General features: G+C 48.7%; 3 protein-coding genes across 5 annotated transcripts in view; all 3 read right to left on the bottom strand.

Annotated features, from left to right (window-relative positions):
• LOC122427692 (tubulin alpha-1C chain) overlaps positions 1-14385 on the bottom strand; it is a 1128437-nt gene extending 1114052 nt beyond the window's left edge. The window contains exons 1-4 of one of the 2 annotated variants that reach the window (XM_043447368.1): positions 14237-14385; positions 9739-9961; positions 9450-9598; positions 6373-7299 (exon numbers count right to left, since the gene is read on the bottom strand). In XM_043447368.1, the coding sequence (XP_043303303.1) occupies positions 6373-7299; positions 9450-9598; positions 9739-9961; positions 14237-14239 (1302 nt within the window). In that variant the 5' untranslated portion in view covers positions 14240-14385. Of the gene's footprint in view, positions 1-6213; positions 7300-9449; positions 9599-9738; positions 9962-14236 lie in introns of those variants that run through there. The other variant, XM_043447370.1, reaches the window with a different exon arrangement.
• On the bottom strand, positions 12846-13305 carry LOC122427709 (cytochrome c oxidase subunit 7B, mitochondrial). The gene has a single exon (XM_043447386.1). It carries the CDS (start codon positions 13224-13226, stop codon positions 12984-12986), a length of 243 nt encoding a protein of 80 aa, XP_043303321.1. The 5' UTR covers positions 13227-13305; the 3' UTR covers positions 12846-12983.
• A 5104-nt stretch (positions 14386-19489) lies between the features above and the next one.
• LOC122427613 (tubulin alpha-1C chain) overlaps positions 19490-21596 on the bottom strand; it is a 46943-nt gene continuing 44836 nt past the window's right edge. For both annotated transcript variants that reach the window (XM_043447217.1, XM_043447216.1), the window contains one exon: positions 19490-20576. In XM_043447217.1, the coding sequence (XP_043303152.1) occupies positions 19602-20576 (975 nt within the window). In that variant the 3' untranslated portion in view covers positions 19490-19601. The remainder of the gene's footprint in view (positions 20577-21596) is intronic.

Raw genomic sequence — 21596 nt, 5'->3', positions numbered from 1 at the left:
TTCTCGCCCCAATTAGGAAGGAGGCAGAATGGCAATTTAAGTGTCACTGAGTGGAAATATCAGAAGTACATAGGGTACTGAGAACTTCGTAGACAGAACGAAAAGGAAAAGTAGAAGAAGGTCCGAGAAGGTAAGCAAGATGGGGGAAAGTGAATCTAAGGCAACTGTATTGGAGTGAAAATTTTAAAGAAGGGATTAGGAGGAGACTATGGGGTGAAGATGAAGCCTAACTGCCTCCACATACTCTGTGAGGTCGAATGGCCCCCTATGGGAGCAGGATGGCCACCAGAGAACACCGTGGACTTAAAAATAGTGGAAGCAATCTACACAGTAGTCACAGGAGAGCCAGGACACCTGGATCAATATCCATCTATTGACTCATGGCTAGGGTTAGCTCGAGACCCTCCTACTTGGACAAGTTTCTGTATCCAGAAGGGAAAGGGAAAAATATTAATGGCACAAAAATTGACTGATGATAAAAAAGGAAATTCTACAGGATTTGGATGGGGATGACCTGACCCCTCCCGCATACTGGATAATGACACGCCTGCCTCCCAGTGCTTCACCAGGACCGGAGGCTGCCTTAATGCCCGATCCAGGGCCAGGGGAAGTTTCTGCAACAGCCAGCTTTCCCGGAGTTCGTAGAGCCGCCGTTTGGGCAGGCTCCGATCTTGGTGACAGACGCCTCTGGCCAACACTTCCAGAATCCGGCTCCAACCGAACCGCCCAAGCTATACCCGCCTCTCCCGGTGAGTACTGACAAGAGGGGGAGGGAGATGTTGGAATTAAGCAGAGACCAAGCTCTGCCAGAGAGCCAGAGGGAATAAGGGAATAAAAGAGAACAGACAAGAGACTTACAGTGCTAGCTGCTGCTCTAGGAAAGTCTATCTCGGGCCCTCCAGAAAACCTCATCTGCCCCAAGGACAGGACGGTCCTTCAGCCGGTCCCAGGGGAGGCCCTGGGCCCATTACAGCCAAACCAGTGTGCCTGGGGCCGAGCTTTTGGCCACTGGAAGAATGAATGCCCTAAGGCAAGGAAGGAAGAGGAAGCTCCTGCAGTTGTGGGGCTTGCTGACCTGGAAATTAACTAGGGCTGCCAGGGCTCAGAGATATCAGGTCCCTGAGAGCCCATGGTAACCGTAAAAGTGGGGGACCAAAACATTGACTTCATGGTGGATACAGGAGCAGAACTGTCGGTAGTAACAAAACCTGTGGCACCTCTGTCCACAAAGACTACCGCTGTAACTGGGGTATCGGGAGAAGAGATGACTAAATCGTTTTGCCAGCCCAGAAAATGTCAGATGGGGGGGCACCAAGTGCTTCATGAATTCCTCTACATTCCTGAGTGCCCAGTACCCCTGTTGGGAAGAAACTTGCTCTCCAAACTAGGAGCACGAGTGACTTTCTCCCCTGAGAGAGGCCCACCTTCTGGACGGACTCTATGACTTATTTGCCCTCTCTCTCAATACCAACCCAAGATGAGTGGAGGTTGCATGAGCCTCTGAAGGCAGAACCAGGTGGGCCAGAAGAGCATGAGGGAGCTAACTCAATTATTCCCTGAGGTCTGGGTGGAAGACAACACCCCCTCCCCCCAGGCTGGCTAAACATCACGCCCCAGTGATAATGGAACTCAAACCAGGCACCATCCCGGTTAGAGGGCGCCAGTACCCGCTATGGATGGAGGCCTGAGCCGGCATATTGCCCTACATCAATAGATTGAAACAAGCAGGCATGAAGGAGGAATTCATAGGGCCTGGACTCCATCTCAGGCCTGTCTGTGCTGATCGTGCGCGGCCACCTCTCCAGTGGACTCTGAACTCTGTGCTTAGCGCCTGTGGGAATGACAATGGAAGGATAAGACCCCCCCTCTGGGCAGGGGAATCTTGAAGAACAGGCACTAATCACCCCTGCCTCTGGACACTATCTATCAGAATGTAAGCACAGGCTTATCAGTTATTAACTATTTGGAATGTAACTGCGGGCTTATTGATTATTGACTGTTTGAACACATAACACGTGAATGATGGGGTTATTGTAGTTGTATTTACCCTTCCTTTGTTTATGTAAGTCTCAAGGGAATTGGGGTAGTGGGTTTGGACACATGGGGTATAAAAGATTTTCACAAATGCTGGTCGGGGTCCTTGGCTAAGAGGAGACTCTGCCTTGGGCCCGCCGGTGTAATAAACTGCACTCCACTATCTGCATTGTCCTTCTGAGTGAGTCTGTTTCCCGGAAAGCGTGGCTATAACAAGAAGAAGACCTGAAAAAAGGCCCCCTCAGAAAGCTACAGCCTGGATAGTGGGGGGGCTGCTGACTTTGCTCCCCTGGGTCAATGTGCTACTCTGGGTCACCCGGTCCCAGGAATGTGGCTCCCCACAACAGCAGGACAAGATCTCTGTTCTCCAACCGTGGCTCCACCCAGAGCTCCACACGAGGGCTGGCCTCCGTGTCCCTCCTCCCAGGAACTGGAAAGACTGCCAGGCACAGTGACGACCTCCCCGGGGCTGCTGGGCAGAGTGGAGTACTGCTTTGGAGTCAGAGTTCTGCGATCAGATTTCAGTTTGGCTCCTTGCTCTGTAGCCTTAAGTAACATGCTTAATCTCTCCAAGGTTCCCGATTTCCTCAGCTGTGGAAATGGGTGTGAGCACGTCCCCTCCTCACAGGTGTTGTGAAGATCATGCAACACCCCAGAAGGGAAAGGCGTTCCCCCCACCCTGACAGAGCTTCCCCCTCCTCCCACAATCTCAGGCGGGGCCTCCACACACCTAGAGCCTGAAGACACACTCTCTCTGAGATAACCGCACCTGGCCACCCCTGGCCTGAAAGGGGTCTGTTTGACAGATTTCCACTGGAGCAGAGATGCCTGCCAGCTGCTTCCCAAACAGGATGACCAGCAGACTGGCCAGCATTGCTGGTCCTCCCAGTCACTCTCTCCTCCTCACCCCAACGCGAATTGCAGCTTTGCCAGGGGGTCCATGGGACACCCCCCAGGGTGGGCAGCCTCCATGGGGTGGAAGCAGACTGTTCCATCAGTCAGGTCAGGTGAGAGCAGCATATTAGCTGCATGGTGGGTTTGATCCCTGGGTTAGGAAGATGCCCTGGAGGAGGGCATGGCAACCCATTCCAGTAGTCTTGCCTGGAAAGTCCCATGGATACAGGAGCCTTGCAGGCTACAGTCCACGGGGTCGCAGAGAGTCAGATATGACTGAAGCGACTGAGCACACAGGCAGAGTCTGGTGGTGGTTTAGTCACTAAGTCCGGCTCTTGTGACCCCATGGACTGCAGCCCGCCAGGCTCTTCTATCCATGGGACTTTCCAGGCAAGTGTTGACTGGAAAAGACCTACAACTTGAGAGTTGTGAGTGAAGTTTTATTTGGGGCAAAATGAGGACTGCAGCTCAGAAGGCAGCATCTTAGATAACTGAGAGACTGCTCCAAACCCGCAGTGGGGGAAAGACAATATATAAGGTTTTGGTGAAGGAGGAGTTCAATACCATGAAGCACTCAGTTTGACAAAGGCTTTTTGTTAATCATGAGGATCTGATATCACCATGAAGGGATTTAGTGCTTCTCTAGATATGAGGAGATGCAAGGATTGAGATCATAAAATCTGTTCCTAAAAACAGTCAACTATCTGAAGACCTGTCCCACCAGATTCCCTGGAGCAGAGAGTGCCTCACTCCACCCTGACCTCCCTCAGGGGTTGTTGAAGGTCAACAGCTATAGCAGCATGGGGTTCAAACTCTGTAGAGACAGGTGGCAAATGCCTTTGTTGTTCAGTCGTTGGCAATGCTCTTGTGCCAATTTATAGCTGACACAAGAATACTGGAAGGGTTGCCATTTCCTTCTCCATGGGATCTTCCCGACCCAGGGATAGAACTCTGGTCTCCTGCACTGCAGGCAGATTCTTTACTGATTGAGCTATCGGGGACGCCCACAGAGTCTGGGATGCCAGCCAATTTTGGGGCTGCACCCTCTTAGGCTTTCTCCATTTATCCCCATCAAGCCCCAGTGGCCTCAGCCCTGGCGGCAGTTCTGAGTGCAGACTTTCCATTTGCGCTCAAGGGCAGGTCAGATGATTGTCAGGCACAAAGCAGTGACTGAGACCTTGGGGTATATTTGTTCTTGCTGCAGGCGAACTTCTCTTCACTCTCGCCAGCACAGGGGTGGGGGGGATCATCACTACAAGGACAGCTCCCTCTCCAAGCTCCGGCACTTTGCCCTTTCCAATTCCCCAGGCTCTGTTCTACTGGAATATTTTTTCTCAGCTGAACTCTTCTTTCACCTTCTTTCACCCCCACACCATTGTGGCTGCTTAAAGGTTTCCAGCCCCTTCCACGTCTTGGCAGGCTATTCACCTGCAAGGCTTATGGAGGAAATTGGAGGGGCTCGCTCCCAGCCAGGGGGCTGGGGTGGGGGCACTGGCCCCAGGGGCTTCAGGCTCTGCAGGTGCTGCCAGGCTCTCCTGAAGGCTGAAGGAGGAGGAGGAGAATAGGCAAGCCCTGAACCCCATTCTCAGGGTCTCCGGCTTGGGACACACAGGCTCCGAGAATGGACCTCAGGTGCCGTGGGGCGCTGTGCTCAGCTGAAGCTGATGATCTCTCTTCCTTCTCACACCTGGATGTCCTGTTCCCTCCAGAGGTCTCACTGGAGCAATCGGCAGATACCCCAGGTTGGGAAGGTCTGAGCGCAGCTGGAGTGGCCAGCTTCTCCAAGGTTCATTGTTTCAGCCCAGGACGCCCATGCTCAGCCTGCAGAAGGGGGTCTAGCCCATCACTTTGGGTAGCAGTGGCTGGCTGTACTCAAGGATGGGGCGGGTTGGGTATCGCCCTGAAAGCATGAGACAACGGTTGCTCTCGTGACAACCATTCCGAGCACAAAGCTGAGACAGCTCAGGCTGGAAGCTGTGCTCCAAGACAGAATGTGCATTTGAGGGAGAGGGCTGCTGGTCCATGTGCTTTGTGGAGTCTTAGTTCCCCAATCAGGGTTTGAACCAGGGCCCTCAGCACTGAAAGCAACAATTCACCAGGGAATTCCCAGAATGTGCATGTTTAAAAAGTTCTCCTTAAAGAGTAAGGGGGTAGAGGGTAGCAATGAGTAAGAGGTGAAAACACCAGTGGGAAAAGAAAGATGGTAGCTGAGCGCCATTGAATAAGCTCAGTCCTGGAGCAAAGGTGAACAGACCTGCACTGACCCTCACCTCCTGCCACTTGCTTGGCCTTCCCACTCAGGCCAGGACCTAAGCATCAAAAATGGAACCTCCCTTCTGCATGACCTGGCCCTCTGATGATCGCTGTCCTCTCTCATTGCTCAGTTCAACCTCAGAGGCCACACCACTGGTCCCTGAGCACCAATCACCAAACTCTCCAGTCACCCGCACATTCTTCCTCCACCCTCATCTTTTCATAGTTGCCTCCTGCCCCCCTCAAGAACCACACAGCTTCCAGTAGGTGCTTAGAAAAGCATCCAAATTGGGGAGCTCTGGTCTTCAACCTTTCTTACATACATACTCCTTCAATTTTCCTTATTATTCCCCTACTTCAAATATTCCTCATGACATACACTGGGTCAAGGACCAATACCATAACAACTTGAGACTACTGTACTTGTGTGTCTCAGCCTGCTCTACTTTCTCCAACCAGTGACTTCTTAAAGCACAGTCCTACTTTGCCATTGCAGATTTTGGCCAAGGACGAAAACTCAGCACAATTCTAAGCCCTTCTGATGTGATTCCAACACTTTATGAAATAAGGACTGCAGTAGTTCTGGCAGTCAGCCTGGCGACTTGAGTTATGGCTCCACCATTTATTAACTATGTTACCTAACCCCTTGCTACTCCACATGTGGTCACAGCAGACAAGAATACCTGGGAGCTTTGGATGGGATGAGTTAAGAGAGTAGCATTGAAACATATACATTACTATATGTAAGAGTCAGTGGGAATTTGCTGTATGATGCAGACAGCCCAAACCCAGTGCTCTGTGACAACCTAGAGGGGTAGGATGGGGTTGGGGGTGGGAGGGAGGTTCAAGAGGGAGGGGACCTATGTATACCTATGGCTGATTCATGTTGATGTATGGCAGAAAACAACACAATATTATAAAGCAATTAAGCTCCAATTAAAAATAAAAACAAAAGAAAACTTAAAAAAAAAAAACCACAGAAATTTAAAAAAAGGCAGTATGTTTGTTGAAACTCCACTTCAGACCTACAGATTCAGCACTCCTGTGCAAATATCACTTTTATTGACAAGATAGGGCCACAATGGACAGCTCCACCGACACAAATAAATAAGACAGTCCCAAGAAGAAACTGCAGCAGACATGCTAATACTCCTCACCCTCATCATCTCCCTCCGCACTGTCAGCTCCAACCTCCTCATAATCCTTCTCAAGGGCAGCCATGTCCTCACGGGCCTCAGAAAACTCTCCTTCCTCCATGCCCTCACCCACGTACCAGTGAACAAAGGCACGCTTGGCATACATCAGGTCAAACTTGTGGTCCAGGCGAGCCCAGGCCTCAGCGATGGCTGTGGTGTTGCTCAGCATGCACACAGCTCGTTGGACTTTGGCCAGGTCTCCACCAGGTACCACAGTGGGAGGCTGGTAATTAATGCCAACCTTGAAGCCAGTGGGGCACCAGTCCACAAACTGGATGCTGCGCTTGGTCTTGATGGTGGCAATGGCAGCATTGACATCTTTGGGAACCACATCACCACGGTACAACAGGCAGCAGGCCATGTATTTACCATGGCGAGGGTCACATTTCACCATCTGGTTGGCTGGCTCAAAGCAAGCATTGGTGATCTCTGCTACAGAAAGCTGTTCATGGTAGGCTTTCTCAGCAGAGATGACAGGGGCGTATGTGGCCAGAGGGAAGTGGATGCGGGGATAAGGCACCAGGTTGGTCTGGAACTCTGTCAGATCCACATTCAGGGCTCCATCAAACCTCAGGGAAGCTGTGATGGAGGACACTATCTGGCTCATGAGGCGGTTAAGATTTGTGTAGGTTGGGCGCTCAATGTCGAGGTTTCTACGACAGATGTCATAGATGGCCTCATTGTCTACCATGAAGGCACAATCAGAGTGCTCCAGGGTGGTGTGGGTGGTGAGGATGGAGTTGTAGGGCTCAACGACAGCTGTGGAAACCTGGGGGGCTGGGTAAATGGAGAACTCCAGCTTGGACTTCTTGCCATAATCGACAGAGAGACGTTCCATCAGCAGGGAGGTGAACCCAGAACCGGTTCCCCCACCAAAGCTGTGGAAAACCAGGAAGCCCTGAAGACCTGTGCACTGGTCAGCCTGAAAAAAAAGAGAAAAGGTTTAATTTTACCCTTTGTGACAGCTGGAGTGACTTCTTTGCATCCATAACCACACTGATCAACATCTTAAAAAAAAAAAAACAAAAAAAACAGAAAACTTTTTTTTTCTTATTTTTTTTTCTGAACCATATTTGCTAAGAAAGCAGACCTAAAGAGCTTTTAAGTGCTAAGTGATTGAGAGAAACTTCACCATCAACTCTTGGGGCCTGGAGGGAGGGGATCTGTGAAAAGCCTATTTTAAATGAATTATTTTCATTTCTGCAGGCACAGGAATCATGAAGTCTGGAATGGATGCAGGGCCCAAGTTTTGGTGACCGGGAGGCTCACCTCTGCTGCCCTTGACATGACCACAGAGCAAAGGCGACCTCTTAGCAGTTGGAGACCTACCAACAGCAGGCCTGAGACCACACCAGCCCCATACAATGGATGTCTTACAAAAATTCTGGCAGTTGCTTTCTGAGCTGCAATACAACAGAGAGTGAAGATTCAGTACCTGGCACTAGGATAAGGCTGGGTCTGGCTCTACCAGTTCCTTGCCATGTGCCTTTGACCAAATTCATTCCACAATCTCAGTGTTCTCATTTATTAACTAAGGACAATAGTAATCTGCTTCCGCTTGTTGGGAATTAAATGAGTACTGGAACAGTGTCTGGCACAGTCAGCACTAGTTAGCAGAAAGTCTATTCATTCCGGGAAGGGTGATTTACTGTCACAAATCCAGGTCCTTGTGTCACCGGGACTTTCCAGCACTTACTTGAGCTCTTCTGGCTAACAAACTGCTATTGGTTGCAAGGATGATCTTTTTTTTTTTTTTTTTTTAGTTGGCGGTGCAAGGATGATCTTAACCTGACAGTATTCTCTGGACAATCTTCACTTTAAGGTGCTCCAAGATTTGTGGATATTTTCTACTGAGCCTTAGGTCACTTCTATGGGACCATGCTCTGAATGAGATCAGTGCAAGGGGCAGACTCTAGTTTACCAGTTTCCACCCATTAAGACTCTTGTGGACACAGTAATCACACAGGGACAAATGCAATTGTTCTGGTGCTTAATGAACTTCACTCCAGAACCCTCAATGACCTTCACTAGTTTATTTGTCCCTAAGGCAGGTCCTGATTTCCAAGTCAGTACTTGTAGCTGAAGCTTCACTTGCAAACAGAGGAACCATTAGCCCAATTTTGCTGTGAAGACTGTGATAACATTGTAAAAAGTATGAAGCCAAGAACGATGTAAGGCCATTCTTTTGAAAATAGACCTGTTGTTGGCAGCCTTAGCGTTATATGAATTTCCTGACAAGCTATTCCACCCAGGCCTTCCTTCATTCTTGATTTTAGTTAATTACTTACAAGTTGCCCATATGCCTAAGGAGCAGAGTCATCTGATTGCCAGACTCTTAATTAAAATGATCTGAACAGAACCCTTATCAACCTTACCAATGTGAATACAGTTACCTTAGATTTTTCTGCCTCAAGGCTAGTCTACACTGCCCTGAGCTCTAGTAGAAAAACAAGGGTACTGCTTTTTGTGGTTATATCTTAATACTTTCAAAGTTCCAGTGACTTATACTTGCTTCCCTAACAAGGGAGGTCCCTTGACTCCACTTCCAGGGTTGCTGGAATTATCCAATGGCAGCTGTTTCTAGTCGGTATTTCATGGGCTTCTTTTGCTGTAACTTTGTGTAGCAACATAGGGTAGCTCTCCAATTTTTATGAGTTTGATCAATTAGTTACATTCAGAGCCAGCCACATACCACTGTGACTAAGATGACCTAAAAAGGGATGCCTCAGCTTGGAGCCAGGAAGCTGCCTGATTAAGATGAACAAGGATGTTTAATGGGCTTAAGTGTCAGTAAAACTGTTAAGGCTTCCTGGTACCCACTCGACTTCAGGTAAACTGCCCTCATGAGTGAGCAATTGCCCAAATCTGCCTTAGAAGACACAGGAAGAGGCCAAACAGCACTTACTTCAGCCTCAAAAAGTTGCTCCATAGCACAGGACCGTTTGGTTTAGAAGTCAAGTCATAGTGGGCAGTATAAAGCTCATTCTAGTGTGCAAAGAATGATTCTCACAGTCTGGTCTCTCAAGCTCTAAGAGAAAACCCTCATCCTATATTATATAGTTCTTTGTTTACCAGTTTTCGAACTCGGTCCAAGACGAGGTCAATGATCTCCTTGCCAATGGTGTAGTGACCTCGGGCATAGTTATTGGCAGCATCTTCTTTGCCTGAGATAAGTTGCTCAGGGTGGAAGAGCTGGCGGTAGGTGCCAGTGCGAACCTCATCTGGAAAAGGAAAATGAAGCAGCCACCCATCACGAACAACCCACACAAGTCTGCTCCATCTCAGGGCATCAATGGAACTCCCAGGACACACCTCCTGTCCCAGATCCCAGGGATCTATGGGGTTACTGAGGTCAACTCACCAATGACTGTGGGTTCCAGGTCTACAAACACTGCCCTGGGCACATGCTTGCCAGCGCCTGTCTCACTGAAGAAGGTGTTGAAGGAGTCGTCTCCTCCCCCAATAGTCTTGTCACTTGGCATCTGGCCATCAGGCTGGATGCCATGTTCCAGGCAGTAGAGCTCCCAGCAGGCATTGCCGATCTGGACACCAGCCTGGCCAACGTGGATGGAGATGCACTCACGCTGTGGGAAGGAAGAAAGGAAGTGTCAGAATGTGACACATCGGATGGGACATTTAGCAATGATTCACACAGAAATGACTATTAACCTTCAAGACAGACCAGCACCTTTCTGGAGGCCATGCCTGCCCAGGCACTATTTCACAAACAACAGGCCAATTCAGAGAAAATGCTTTGGAAAACCACAGATATGTTAATGAACTACTAGACAAGGCCAGAGACCAGACTTTCACTTTACAGCCACATTAGATATTCATGGTCAGGTTTCTACCTTCAGAATGACACAAGCTACTCTAGCAATAGATGTTCCCCAACTCCTGGGAAATATGCCTGCTGATTCCTTAGAGGCATGCAAAATTCCTCCTTCCAGCTCTGATTCGTTCCCTGTGTGACTGTGTAACTACAGCTCATTCCCATGCCTCTTTCATTCTATTCTTTAAACAGCTTCTGCCTCTCCCTTTAAAACCAGCTTAAACCAGAAAACTACAGTTCTATGACTCATGGAGAAAACCCCAGATAAGCAGCAGTTACCTGGACTTTAAAAACTGGTCAAAGGCATCCTGTTATACCTGTGGAAGTATTTAATCTTAGGGAAAAACATTTTCCTTCACTGTCCACACACCTTGAGGGGAGAGTGGGGGAGGGTAGGCGGATGGAGACAGGGTAACAAAAGCTAGAGGTGTCACCAAGACTTCACTAATAGTTTAAGAAATCAGCTTTTCTCTCTCTGGCATTGTGGAAGAAGAGTCTATAATTTCATAAATGTAACGACCTTAGGCAAGCGTTTGTTTTCCTTTACTTGCTGAACAAGGTCATTTTTAAGTTACCAAACTCATTCCTGCTTGGTAAAATGGGGCAGTGAACATAGAATCTAAACCCACAGACTTAGGAGGAAAACAAACAGGATTTTTATTGTATTTCCATCATAAATCAAATTGGCTGTTTGAGACAGCAGTCTTTCAAGTATCCACATCAAATATCTCCTATTACATTTTCTCCAAATAAGAGAGTTTGAGGGTTCTGAAAGCTGCTAATAGGACTTTAAAGCCTTTGACTGTGTGGATCACAACAAACTGGGAAATTCTTAAGGAGACTGGAATACCAGACCCCCTTACCTGTCTCTTGAGAAACCTGTATGCAGGTCAAGAAGCAACAGCTAGAAACAGACATGAAACAATGGACTGGTTCAAAATTGGGATAGGAGTACATCAAGGCTGTATATTATCACCCTGCTTATTTAACATCTATGCAGAATACATCATGCAAAATGCTAGGCTGGATGAATCACAAGCTGGAATCAAGCCTCCCCGGAGAACGATCAGTAACCTCAGATGATACCACTCTAACGGCAGAAAGTGAAGGGGAACTAAAGAAAAGAACCTCTTGATGAGGGTGAAAGAGGAATGAAAAAGCTGGCATCTGGTCCCATCAGTTGATGGCAAATAGATGGGGAAAATGTGGAAACAGTGAGAGGTTTTATTTCCTTGGGCTCCAAAATCACTACAGACGGTGATTGCAGCCATGAAATTAAAAGACACTTGCTTCTTAGAAGGAAAGCTATGACATAACTAGACAGCATATTAAAAAGCAGACATCATTTTTCCAACAAAGGTCTGTATAGTCAAAGCTATGATTTTTCCAATAGTCATGTAAGGATGTGAGAGTTGGACTGTAAAGAAGGCTGAGCACAGAGGAATGGATGTTTCTGAATTGTGGTTCTAGAGAAGACTCTTGAGAGTCCCTTGGACTGCAAGGAGATCAAACCAGTCAATCCTAAAGGGAATTAACCATGACTATTCATTGGAAGGACTGATGCTGAAGCTCCAATACTTTGGCCACTTGAGGCAAAGAGCCGACCCATTTGAAAAGACCCTGATACTGGGAAGGATTGAAGGCAAAAGGAGAAGGGGGTGGCAGAGGGTGTGATGTTTAGATAGCATCATCGACTCAAGGGACACGAGTTTGAACAAACTCCAGGAGACAGTGAAGGACTGGAAAGCCTGACATTCTGCAGTCGGTAGGGTTGCAAAGAGTCGAACACAACTTACCAACTGAACAACAGGAATCTAAAGAAAATTCAACATCGCCTAAGACGTAAAGGGCCTAGTCTCATAACCCCTAGACAAAACCTCCAATCACTCATAACCTTTGACTTATGCTTCGCTCCATGTCACCATACTCCCCATAAAGCAATTATGCTCTGCTGACCTCATCAGCAAGCTCACTATTACCTGCATCGACTTGCCCAGCTCTAAAGCTGTAGGAGAAAGGGAAGCTTATTCTGATGAACCCATGACTTTTTACCATTTCATTGTGTTTACCTTTACCTGGGCTTTGGACATTCTACAGCCATAGAAACCAGGAAACAACCAGATATTTGCCCATGACAGTCCCAGGTCCCAAGGAGATAAAATATCTGAGAAGACCCTGCCAGCCTAATGAAGGCTTTTGAGTTCAAAAACCTTTCATATTGTGCAACAGTATGGCTTAGACTGTGGCTACTGCTTGCCCTCCACTCTCCCCTGGCCACTTGGGAGATGAAGTGAGATACTGGTGATGGAGTCACTTAGTCTAGCCTTAACCAGAAAATCAGCACCTGTCCTTTGTAAAATACCAGTCTAATCAGTGTATGTCTTAATAGGTTTGCTGCTACTGCTGATCTCCTGCCCTTTAAACACTCCCACTATTTTTCTTCTCTTTTTAAAAGAAATTTTTTCCTCACTATTTTCTTAATAATACAATTACCAGTGTCCTTTGGTCTGGCTTAGTAAAAAGAACTCAAGCAAGCATTACAGTCAGACATCCTTTTGATAACTGTGGTAGTCCCTAAAAAGGGTAACTATTTATTCACTATATCCCTTTTTATTTATTTATTTTTACTATATTCCTTTTTTTTTTTTTTTTTAAGGTTTCAAGTATACTTTATTTCTTCAAACATGCCATATTTTAATGGGTACATAGTACTTTTACTTGGCATCAATTATGAGTTGATTTTGAAACAATTCATATTAAACCAGCTAGGATGATTACTGTTCTCTCCATTCCTTTGGGGTGACTCTGCCAACAGGCGATGGGTTCCACTCTATTCCAATTTGTGTTGCCATATATACCCATACAGCAACACAGAAAGTGGCTCCACTAGCTAATACGGCATTACCATATTTGTCATGGAAATCAGGTGCCCGCTTCTGGTGGATCTGCCTTGCCACTGCTTGCTGAATGGTTTGAACTCTCAGACGACTTAGCGCGTTTTTGGCCAAGGGAAACATCCTGAGGTTGAACACAAAACGGCTGAAACTACAGCTGCTGGCCTCTAGCAGTTCGTCGTCTACTACCCTTGCAGACTCCTATATTCCTTTTTAAAAAAAGATATTTTGAAACATTTGATACTCATGCCCTTCTTTAGGTAGACCTCCAACTGATGTTCCTAAGATACTTGTTTCCAAAACCTCTGGAAGCTAAATAGAAAATACTCAAGTTGTGTGTAATTTCATGTTTCTTTAAGACCAAGAATACTTTGTCAGTCAGTACTAGTTTACTCTGTGACTTTATATGTAAATGTCTCTTTTACGGACTTTTTAAAACCTGTAAGAAGAAAGTTTCAGCCATTAAACACCCCACTAAATTAACACTAGAAACGCAGGATTAAACAACGTGACAGTGATTTCCTTCAAAGGAGGAGCCTGCCTTCATCCTTCATGTGGATTGGCGCAATTGCAAGAGCTCCCCCGGCCCACCCAACCCCCGCCATCCCGGCCACAGGTGAGGATGGTGCAATTGGAAACTCCTCCCAGAGTCTGGCCACAGGTGACTCAGCAGCAAGTCACAGGGCACAGGGGAGGGGTCGCCGGGAAACCTCTGCACCTACTATGCTGGAGCACACGAGATGCTCCGGGGTCCTTTGCGTAAGGCTGTGGGAAGGTGAGATCATTTCAGGAAATGGGAGGGATTTGAGCTTTCACAAGTCCTTGGGAGCCGGTGCGAAGGTTCTCGGACCTTCCTGGGGCAGTAGCGGCCTCGAAGGAATCTCTGAATGGCCCCTCTCTAGGATCAAGTGGCTTTTCCACTTCCACTCAAGGCAGTGCCCAGGCCGCGTCTTCGAGCCCGACGAGGAGTCAGCCAAGTGAACTCGACTCTCCCAACCTGGCCACCAGAAACCAGTGTGCCCGGAGGCGTGGACGTGGCTGCACTCGCACTGGGGTCCCAACGCCCCTTCGGACTCCGCACCGTGGAGTGGTGTGGTCTGCCCCCACACCACCGCCCGGGGACCCCCACTCACCATGACGGGGACTTGTACGGTTCTGCGGGGCTGGAACAGGTGAGGGGACGGCAGTGAAGATCTCCCACTGACAGACTACTAAGGAGTCCGGGGGAGAAGTAGTGAGAGGCCCGGGGCCGGGAGGCATCCTATAAACCCCTACCCGGGCCACGTGTCAGGAGGCCGGGCACCCGGCCCCGCCCCGGCCTCCGCCGCCCCGCCTCCCAGCCCGCGGCCGGCTTTTACCCTCGGGGCGGAGAGAGGAGGGGCGCACGGCGCTCATTGGTGGGTTCAAAAGTTCAAGCCAAACTCTACGGAACCGGCCAGAAGAACAGGAAGGGAAGGAGGCATCCTGGGGCCGGGGAATGGGCCGGTGGGGTGAGGAAGAGGATGCACTCGGCGACTGGAAGGAGAAGCGAGGCGAAGGGTGGGGACGGCAGTGGGCGACGCGTAAGCGAGGAGGGGCGCCAGGTAGAGGGAGGCGCGGACGCGGAGCCCTCCGGGTGCGGCTCCTCTCGCTGCCCGCCCGGCCCCGGGGCTCCGGACCCCCGACCCTGGACTGGAGGGCGACCTAGGTGGCCTTCAGCCAGTCCCAGCCGCACAGCCCCCAATCAGGACCTCCCACACGATCCGGCTGCTTCCACCGCGGGGAACCGCGACGCCCGCAGCTCTCGCAGTTGAGGCACTTCCAAGAGGGAAGGCCTAAGGTTCCCCATTCCAGGTCCTAATCACCACAAACCAACTTGAAATCTTGAATCTCACCTTTTTTGTTGCTTTTCTTTCCTTGTTTTCCTACCGCCTTTTAAGTGAACCGTTTGGTTCCTAACAGCAAGCTCCTTCCTACTGGTGCAAAAGCAGTCTTTCCCACGCCCCAAATTCATTATAATGCTAACCCCGGCTTCCCAGGTGGCGCTAGTGGTAAAGTATCCTCCTGCCAATGCAGGAGAGGCAAGATGTGCAGGTTTGATCCCTGGGCGGGGATGATCCGCTGGAGTAGGAAATGGCAACCCACTCCAGTATTCTTGCCTGGAGAATCCCATGGACAGAGGAGCCTGGTGGGCGACAGTCCTTGGGGTCTCAAAGAGTCTGACATGATGAGCACACAAGCATATAATAGTTTTCACTTTTCAGTTGCTTACTAAGCAGAGTTGTTTGTTTTTCAGACAATGTTAATCACATGTCATCCATAGACAAATGCTTTGCCTTAGCCCCGTTTTTACAGATAAAGAAACTAGGGTTTAGAGTAATTAAACTAGTTGCAGGTCACACAGCTGGAGCGAAGTTAGGCTCTCACTAGGGCTTCCCTGCTGGCTCAGAGTGTAAAGTGTCTGCCTACAATGTGGGAGACCTGGGTTCGATCTCTGGGACAGGAAGATCCCTGGGAGAAGGATATGGCAACCCACTCCAGTACACTTGCCTGGAAAATCCCATGGATGGAGAAGCCTGGTAGGCTACAGTCCATGGGGTCACAAAGTGTCAGACACGCCTGAGCAACTTCAGTTTCACCTTACCCTAAGTATACCACTCTTTGTTATAGGACCCAAGTTCCCGTGTCCCTGGCACACTGAAGCCAAACAATTTTCAGAACCTGGGAGTTTGGAGCAGAGAAAGCTTTATTTCAAAGGCTAAATGCAAGAATAGATGTCGGTTGCACGAAAGACCTGAACCCTCCAATCACTTTCAGGCAAGACTTAGCGAAATGAGTCATAGATTGCTTGACCAGCTCCCAGACCTTCTTCTGTCTGGTTGGTGGTGAGGTAACAGGGTGATGTTTCCAGAATCTCAGCCTTATGGTTCCAACCAGTCTGGAGTCTGTGTGCTTGTGGTGGACTTTTAGTTACATCCTCCTGAGTGGGGGTGGGGGGGGGTGTCTTAGCGTTTGTAGAACAACTCGAAGATAATGCATCAGGTTGTTATGATTATGGCTTCAGGAAGAACTAGGTGTCCTGTGACCCTATTGTCCTAATCAGTAACTGCTTGGGCTTGCTCTTTGACACTCAATGAAGGCCTGGGAGACTTTTCTCTGTTTTCTACATATAAGATACAGGGGACATGGAGGGGCTTTTGAAACTGGGAATGACCTGCAAGGTCCGGCTCAGTTTCACTCTGACCATCCATGCAACCATTTATTCCTCAGAAGCATCCTTTACCTCATGTTTTTATTGTTTATAGGATATAGGCTTCATTCAGCCTCCTTGATCTTCCCTGAACTCCAAAGGGCGGATTCAAACAGTTGCTTATCAGGGAAGGAAGGGAAAGCAGAAACAGGAGAAGTCTAGTGGTGGTACAGCCTTGAAGCCTGGTTCCTACTCAAGGAATATGCATAACAGTATCTCTGAGTTCTGCAGAACCTGGGCCCCTACCCAGGTGGAGGACGGTAACTTCAGGTTGAGCACAAGATTCCTGGAGCACCGCCCTACTACCTCACCAAAAACCAATCAGAAGAAAGTGACAAGTTCTGCATCCGCCACATTCAAAATTCACCCCAAATTTTGCCTCCTTTTCTGGGCCCTGTTAGGCCTCCTGCGCATGCCTACGCCCACTTGTCCTAAGTTGCTTCAGTTGTGTCTGACCTTTTGCGACCCAATGGACCGTAGCCTGCTAGGCTCCTTCGTCCATGGGATTTTCCAGGCAAAAATACTGGAGTAGGTTGCCATTTCCTTCTCCATGGGATCTTCCCGACCCAGGGATAGAACTCTGGTCTCCTGCACTGCAGATTCTTTACCGATTGAGCTATCGGGGACGCCCACAGAGTCTGGGGTGCCAGCCAATTTTGGGGCTGCACCCTTTTGGGCTTTCTCCATTTATCCCCATCAAGCCCCAGTGGCCTCAGCCCTGGCGGCAGTTCTGAGTGCAGACTTTCCATTTGCGCTCAAGGGCAGATCAGATGATTGTCAGGCACAAAGCAGTGACTGAGACCTTGGGGTATATTTGTTCTTGCTGCAGGCGAACTTCTCTTCACTCTCACCAGCACAGGGGTGGGGGGGATCATCACTACAAGGACAGCTCCCTCTCCAAGCTCCGGCACTTTGCCCTTTCCAATTCCCCAGGCTCTGTTCTACTGGAATAATTTTTCTCAGCTGAACTCTTCTTTCACCTTCTTTCACCCCCACACCGTTGTGGCTGCTTAAAGGTTTCCAGCCCCTTCCACGTCTTGGCAGATTATTCACCAGTAAGGCTTATGGAGGTAACTGGAGGGGCTCGCTCCTGGCCAGGGAGCTGGGGGGGAGCCCACTGGCCCCGGGGCTTTAGGCTCTGCAGGTGCTGCCAGGCTCTCCTGAAGGCTGAAGGAGGAGGAGAATAGGCAAGCCCTGAACCCCATTCTCAGGGTCTTCGGCTTGGGACACGCAGGCTCCAAGAATGGACCTCAGGTGTCATGGGATCTGTGCTCAGCTGAAGCTGATGATCTCTCTTCCTTCTCACACCTGAATGTCCTGATCCCTCCAGAGCTCTCTGTAGCAATCGGCAGATACCCCAGGTTGGGAAGGTCTGAGCGCATCTGGAGTGGCCAGCTTCTCCAAGGTTCATTGTTTCAGCCCAGGACGCCCATGCTCAGCCTGCAGAAGGGGTCTAGCCCATCACTTTGGGTAGCAGTGGCTGGCTGTACTCAAGGATGGGGCGGGTTGGGTATCGCCCTGAAAGCGTGAGACAACGGTTGCTCTCGTGACAACCATTCCGAGCACAAAGCTGAGACAGCTCAGGCTGGAAGCTGTGCTCCAAGACAGAATGTGCATTTGAGGGAGAGGGCTGCTGGTCCATGTGCTTTGTGGAATCTTAGTTCCCCAATCAGGGTTTGAACCAGGGCCCTCAGCACTGAAAGCGCCAATTCCACTGGGCCACCAGGGAATTCCCAGAATGTGCATGTTTAAAATGTTCTCCTTAAAGAGTAAGGGGGTAGAGGGTAGCAATGAGTAAGAGGTGAAAACACCAGTGGGAAAAGAAAGATGGTAGCTGAGCGCCATTGAATAAGCTCAGTCCTGGAGCAAAGGTGAACAGACCTGCACTGACCCTCACCTCCTGCCACTTGCTTGGCCTTCCCACTCAGGCCAGGACCAAAGCATCAAAAATGGAACCTCCCTTCTGCATGACCTGGCCCTCTGATGATCGCTGTCCTCTCTCATTGCTCAGTTCAACCTCAGAGGCCACACCACTGGTCCCTGAGCACCAATCACCAAACTCTCCAGTCACCCGCACATTCTTCCTCCACCCTCATCTTTTCATAGTTGCCTCCTGCCCCCCTCAAGAACCACACAGCTTCCAGTAGGTGCTTAGAAAAGCATCCAAATTGGGGAGCTCTGGTCTTCAACCTTTCTTACATACATACTCCTTCAATTTTCCTTATTATTCCCCTACTTCAAATATTCCCCATGACATACACTGGGTCAAGGACCAATACCATAACCACCTGAGACTACTGTACTTGTGTGTCTCAGCCTGCTCTACTTTCTCCAACCAGTGACTTCTTAAAGCACAGCCCTAGTTTGCCATTGTAGAATCTGGCCAAGGACGAAAACTCTGCACAAAATTCCAAGCCCTTCCAATGTGACTCCAACACTTTATGAAATAAAGACTGCAGTAGTTCTGGCAGTCAGCCTGGCGACTTGAGTTATGGCTCCACCATTTATTAGCTATGTTACCTAACCCCTTGCTACTCCACATGTGGTCACAGCAGACAAGAATACCTGGGAGCTTTGGGTGGGATGACTTAAGAGAGTAGCATTGAAACATATATATTACCATAAGTAAAACAGTGGGAATTTGCTGTATGATGCAGACAGCTCAAACCCAGTGCTCTGTGACAACCTAGAGGGGTAGGATGGGGTGGGAGGTGGGAGGGAGGGGACCTATGTATACCTATGGCTGATTCATGTTGGTGTATGGCAGAAACCAACACAATATTGTAAATCAATTATCCTCCAATTAAAAACAAAAAACCTGAGAGCTTTAAAAGACAAAGGCAAAAAAGAAGAAAAAAGAAAAAAAAGGCAGTATGTTTGTTGAAACTCCGCTTCAGACCTACAGAATCAGCTCTGCTTTTTAAAATCTACAGGAGATTCACATCCATATTAACGTTTGAAAAGCACTGGCCCAATCTCAGCCTGTTGCCTTACTTATGATTTTATCACCAGTCATTGTTTCAGGTCTAAACGAAATAGACAAACCCCTTAGCACAGTACAGAGAAACCACTTGAAATGTTGAGCAAATGATCAGATAAAATTGTCAGCATCCTCCATCCCAAACTGGCCTTCAATAAGTAAATATTTACTACGATCTAGCGTGACCTTGGAAGTGGAAATATCACCTTTATTGACAAGATACGGCCACAGTGGACAGCTGCACCAAACACAAACAATACAGTCCCAAGATGAAACTGCAGCAGACATGCTAATACTCCTCACCCTCATCATCTCCCTCCGCACTGTCAGCTCCAACCTCCTCATAATCCTTCTCAAGGGCAGCCATGTCCTCACGGGCCTCAGAAAACTCTCCTTCCTCCATGCCCTCACCCACGTACCAGTGAACAAAGGCACGCTTGGCATACATCAGGTCAAACTTGTGGTCCAGGCGAGCCCAGGCCTCAGCGATGGCTGTGGTGTTGCTCAGCATGCACACAGCTCGTTGGACTTTGGCCAGGTCTCCACCAGGTACCACAGTGGGAGGCTGGTAATTAATGCCAACCTTGAAGCCAGTGGGGCACCAGTCCACAAACTGGATGCTGCGCTTGGTCTTGATGGTGGCAATGGCAGCATTGACATCTTTGGGAACCACATCACCACGGTACAACAGGCAGCAGGCCATGTATTTACCATGGCGAGGGTCACATTTCACCATCTGGTTGGCTGGCTCAAAGCAAGCATTGGTGATCTCTGCTACAGAAAGCTGTTCATGGTAGGCTTTCTCAGCAGAGATGACAGGGGCGTATGTGGCCAGAGGGAAGTGGATGCGGGGATAAGGCACCAGGTTGGTCTGGAACTCTGTCAGATCCACATTCAGGGCTCCATCAAACCTCAGGGAAGCCGTGATGGAGGACACTATCTGGCTCATGAGGCGGTTAAGATTTGTGTAGGTTGGGCGCTCAATGTCGAGGTTTCTACGACAGATGTCATAGATGGCCTCATTGTCTACCATGAAGGCACAATCAGAGTGCTCCAGGGTGGTGTGGGTGGTGAGGATGGAGTTGTAGGGCTCAACGACAGCTGTGGAAACCTGGGGGGCTGGGTAAATGGAGAACTCCAGCTTGGACTTCTTGCCATAATCGACAGAGAGACGTTCCATCAGCAGGGAGGTGAACCCAGAACCGGTTCCCCCACCAAAGCTGTGGAAAACCAGGAAGCCCTGAAGACCTGTGCACTGGTCAGCCTGAAAAAGAAAAAAGGTTTAATTTTACCCTTTGTGACAGCTGGAGTGACTTCTTTGCATCCATAACTACACTGATCAACATCTTAAAAAAAAAAAACAAACAGAAAACTTCTTTTTTTTTCTTATTTTTTTTTCTGAACCATATTTGCTAAGAAAGCAGACCTAAAGAGCTTTTAAGTGCTAAGTGATTGAGAGAAACTTCACCATCAACTCTTGGAGCCTGGAGGGAGGGGATCTGTGAAAAGCCTATTTTAAATGAATTATTTTCATTTCTGCAGGCACAGGAATCATGAAGTCTGGAATGGATGCAGGGCCCAAGTTTTGGTGACCGGGAGGCTCACCTCTGCTGCCCTTGACATGACCACAGAGCAAAGACGACCTCTTAGCAGTTGGAGACCTACCAACAGCAGGCCTGAGACCACACCAGCCCCATACAATGGATGTCTTACAAAAATTCTGGCAGCTGCTTTCTGAGCTGCAATACAACAGAGAGTGAAGATTCAGTACCTGGCACTAGGATAAGGCTGGGTCTGGCTCTACCAGTTCCTTGCCATGTGCCTTTGACCAAATTCATTCCACAATCTCAGTGTTCTCATTTATTAACTAAGGACAATAGTAATCTGCTTCCGCTTGTTGGGAATTAAATGAGTACTGGAACAGTGTCTGGACAATCAGCACTAGTTAGCAGAAAGTCTATTCATTCCGGGAAAGGTGATTTACTGTCACAAATCCAGGTCCTTGTGTCACCGGGACTTTCCAGCACTTACTTGAGCTCTTCTGGCTAACAAACTGCTATTGGTTGCAAGGATGATCTTTTTTTTTTTTTTTTTTTTTTAGTTGGAGGTGCAAGGATGATCTTAACCTGACAGTATTCTCTGGACAATCTTCACTTTAAGGTGCTCCAAGATTTGTGGATATTTTCTACTGAGCCTTAGGTCACTTCTATGGGACCATGCTCTGAATGAGATCAGTGCAAGGGGCAGACTCTAGTTTACCAGTTTCCACCCATTAAGACTCTTG

Source organism: Cervus canadensis, chromosome 25, assembly GCF_019320065.1.
Source record: "Cervus canadensis isolate Bull #8, Minnesota chromosome 25, ASM1932006v1, whole genome shotgun sequence".
In the NCBI taxonomy this organism is placed as follows: domain Eukaryota; kingdom Metazoa; phylum Chordata; class Mammalia; order Artiodactyla; family Cervidae; genus Cervus; species Cervus canadensis.
The sequence above is the reverse complement of the archived record's forward strand: the minus strand, read 5'-3'. Positions and strand labels throughout refer to the sequence as shown.

Coding starts and splice junctions, on each gene's coding strand:
- LOC122427709 (XM_043447386.1), bottom strand. CDS start 13,226: ATGTTTCCCTTGGCCAAAAACGCGCTAAGTCGTCTGAGAGTTCAAACC.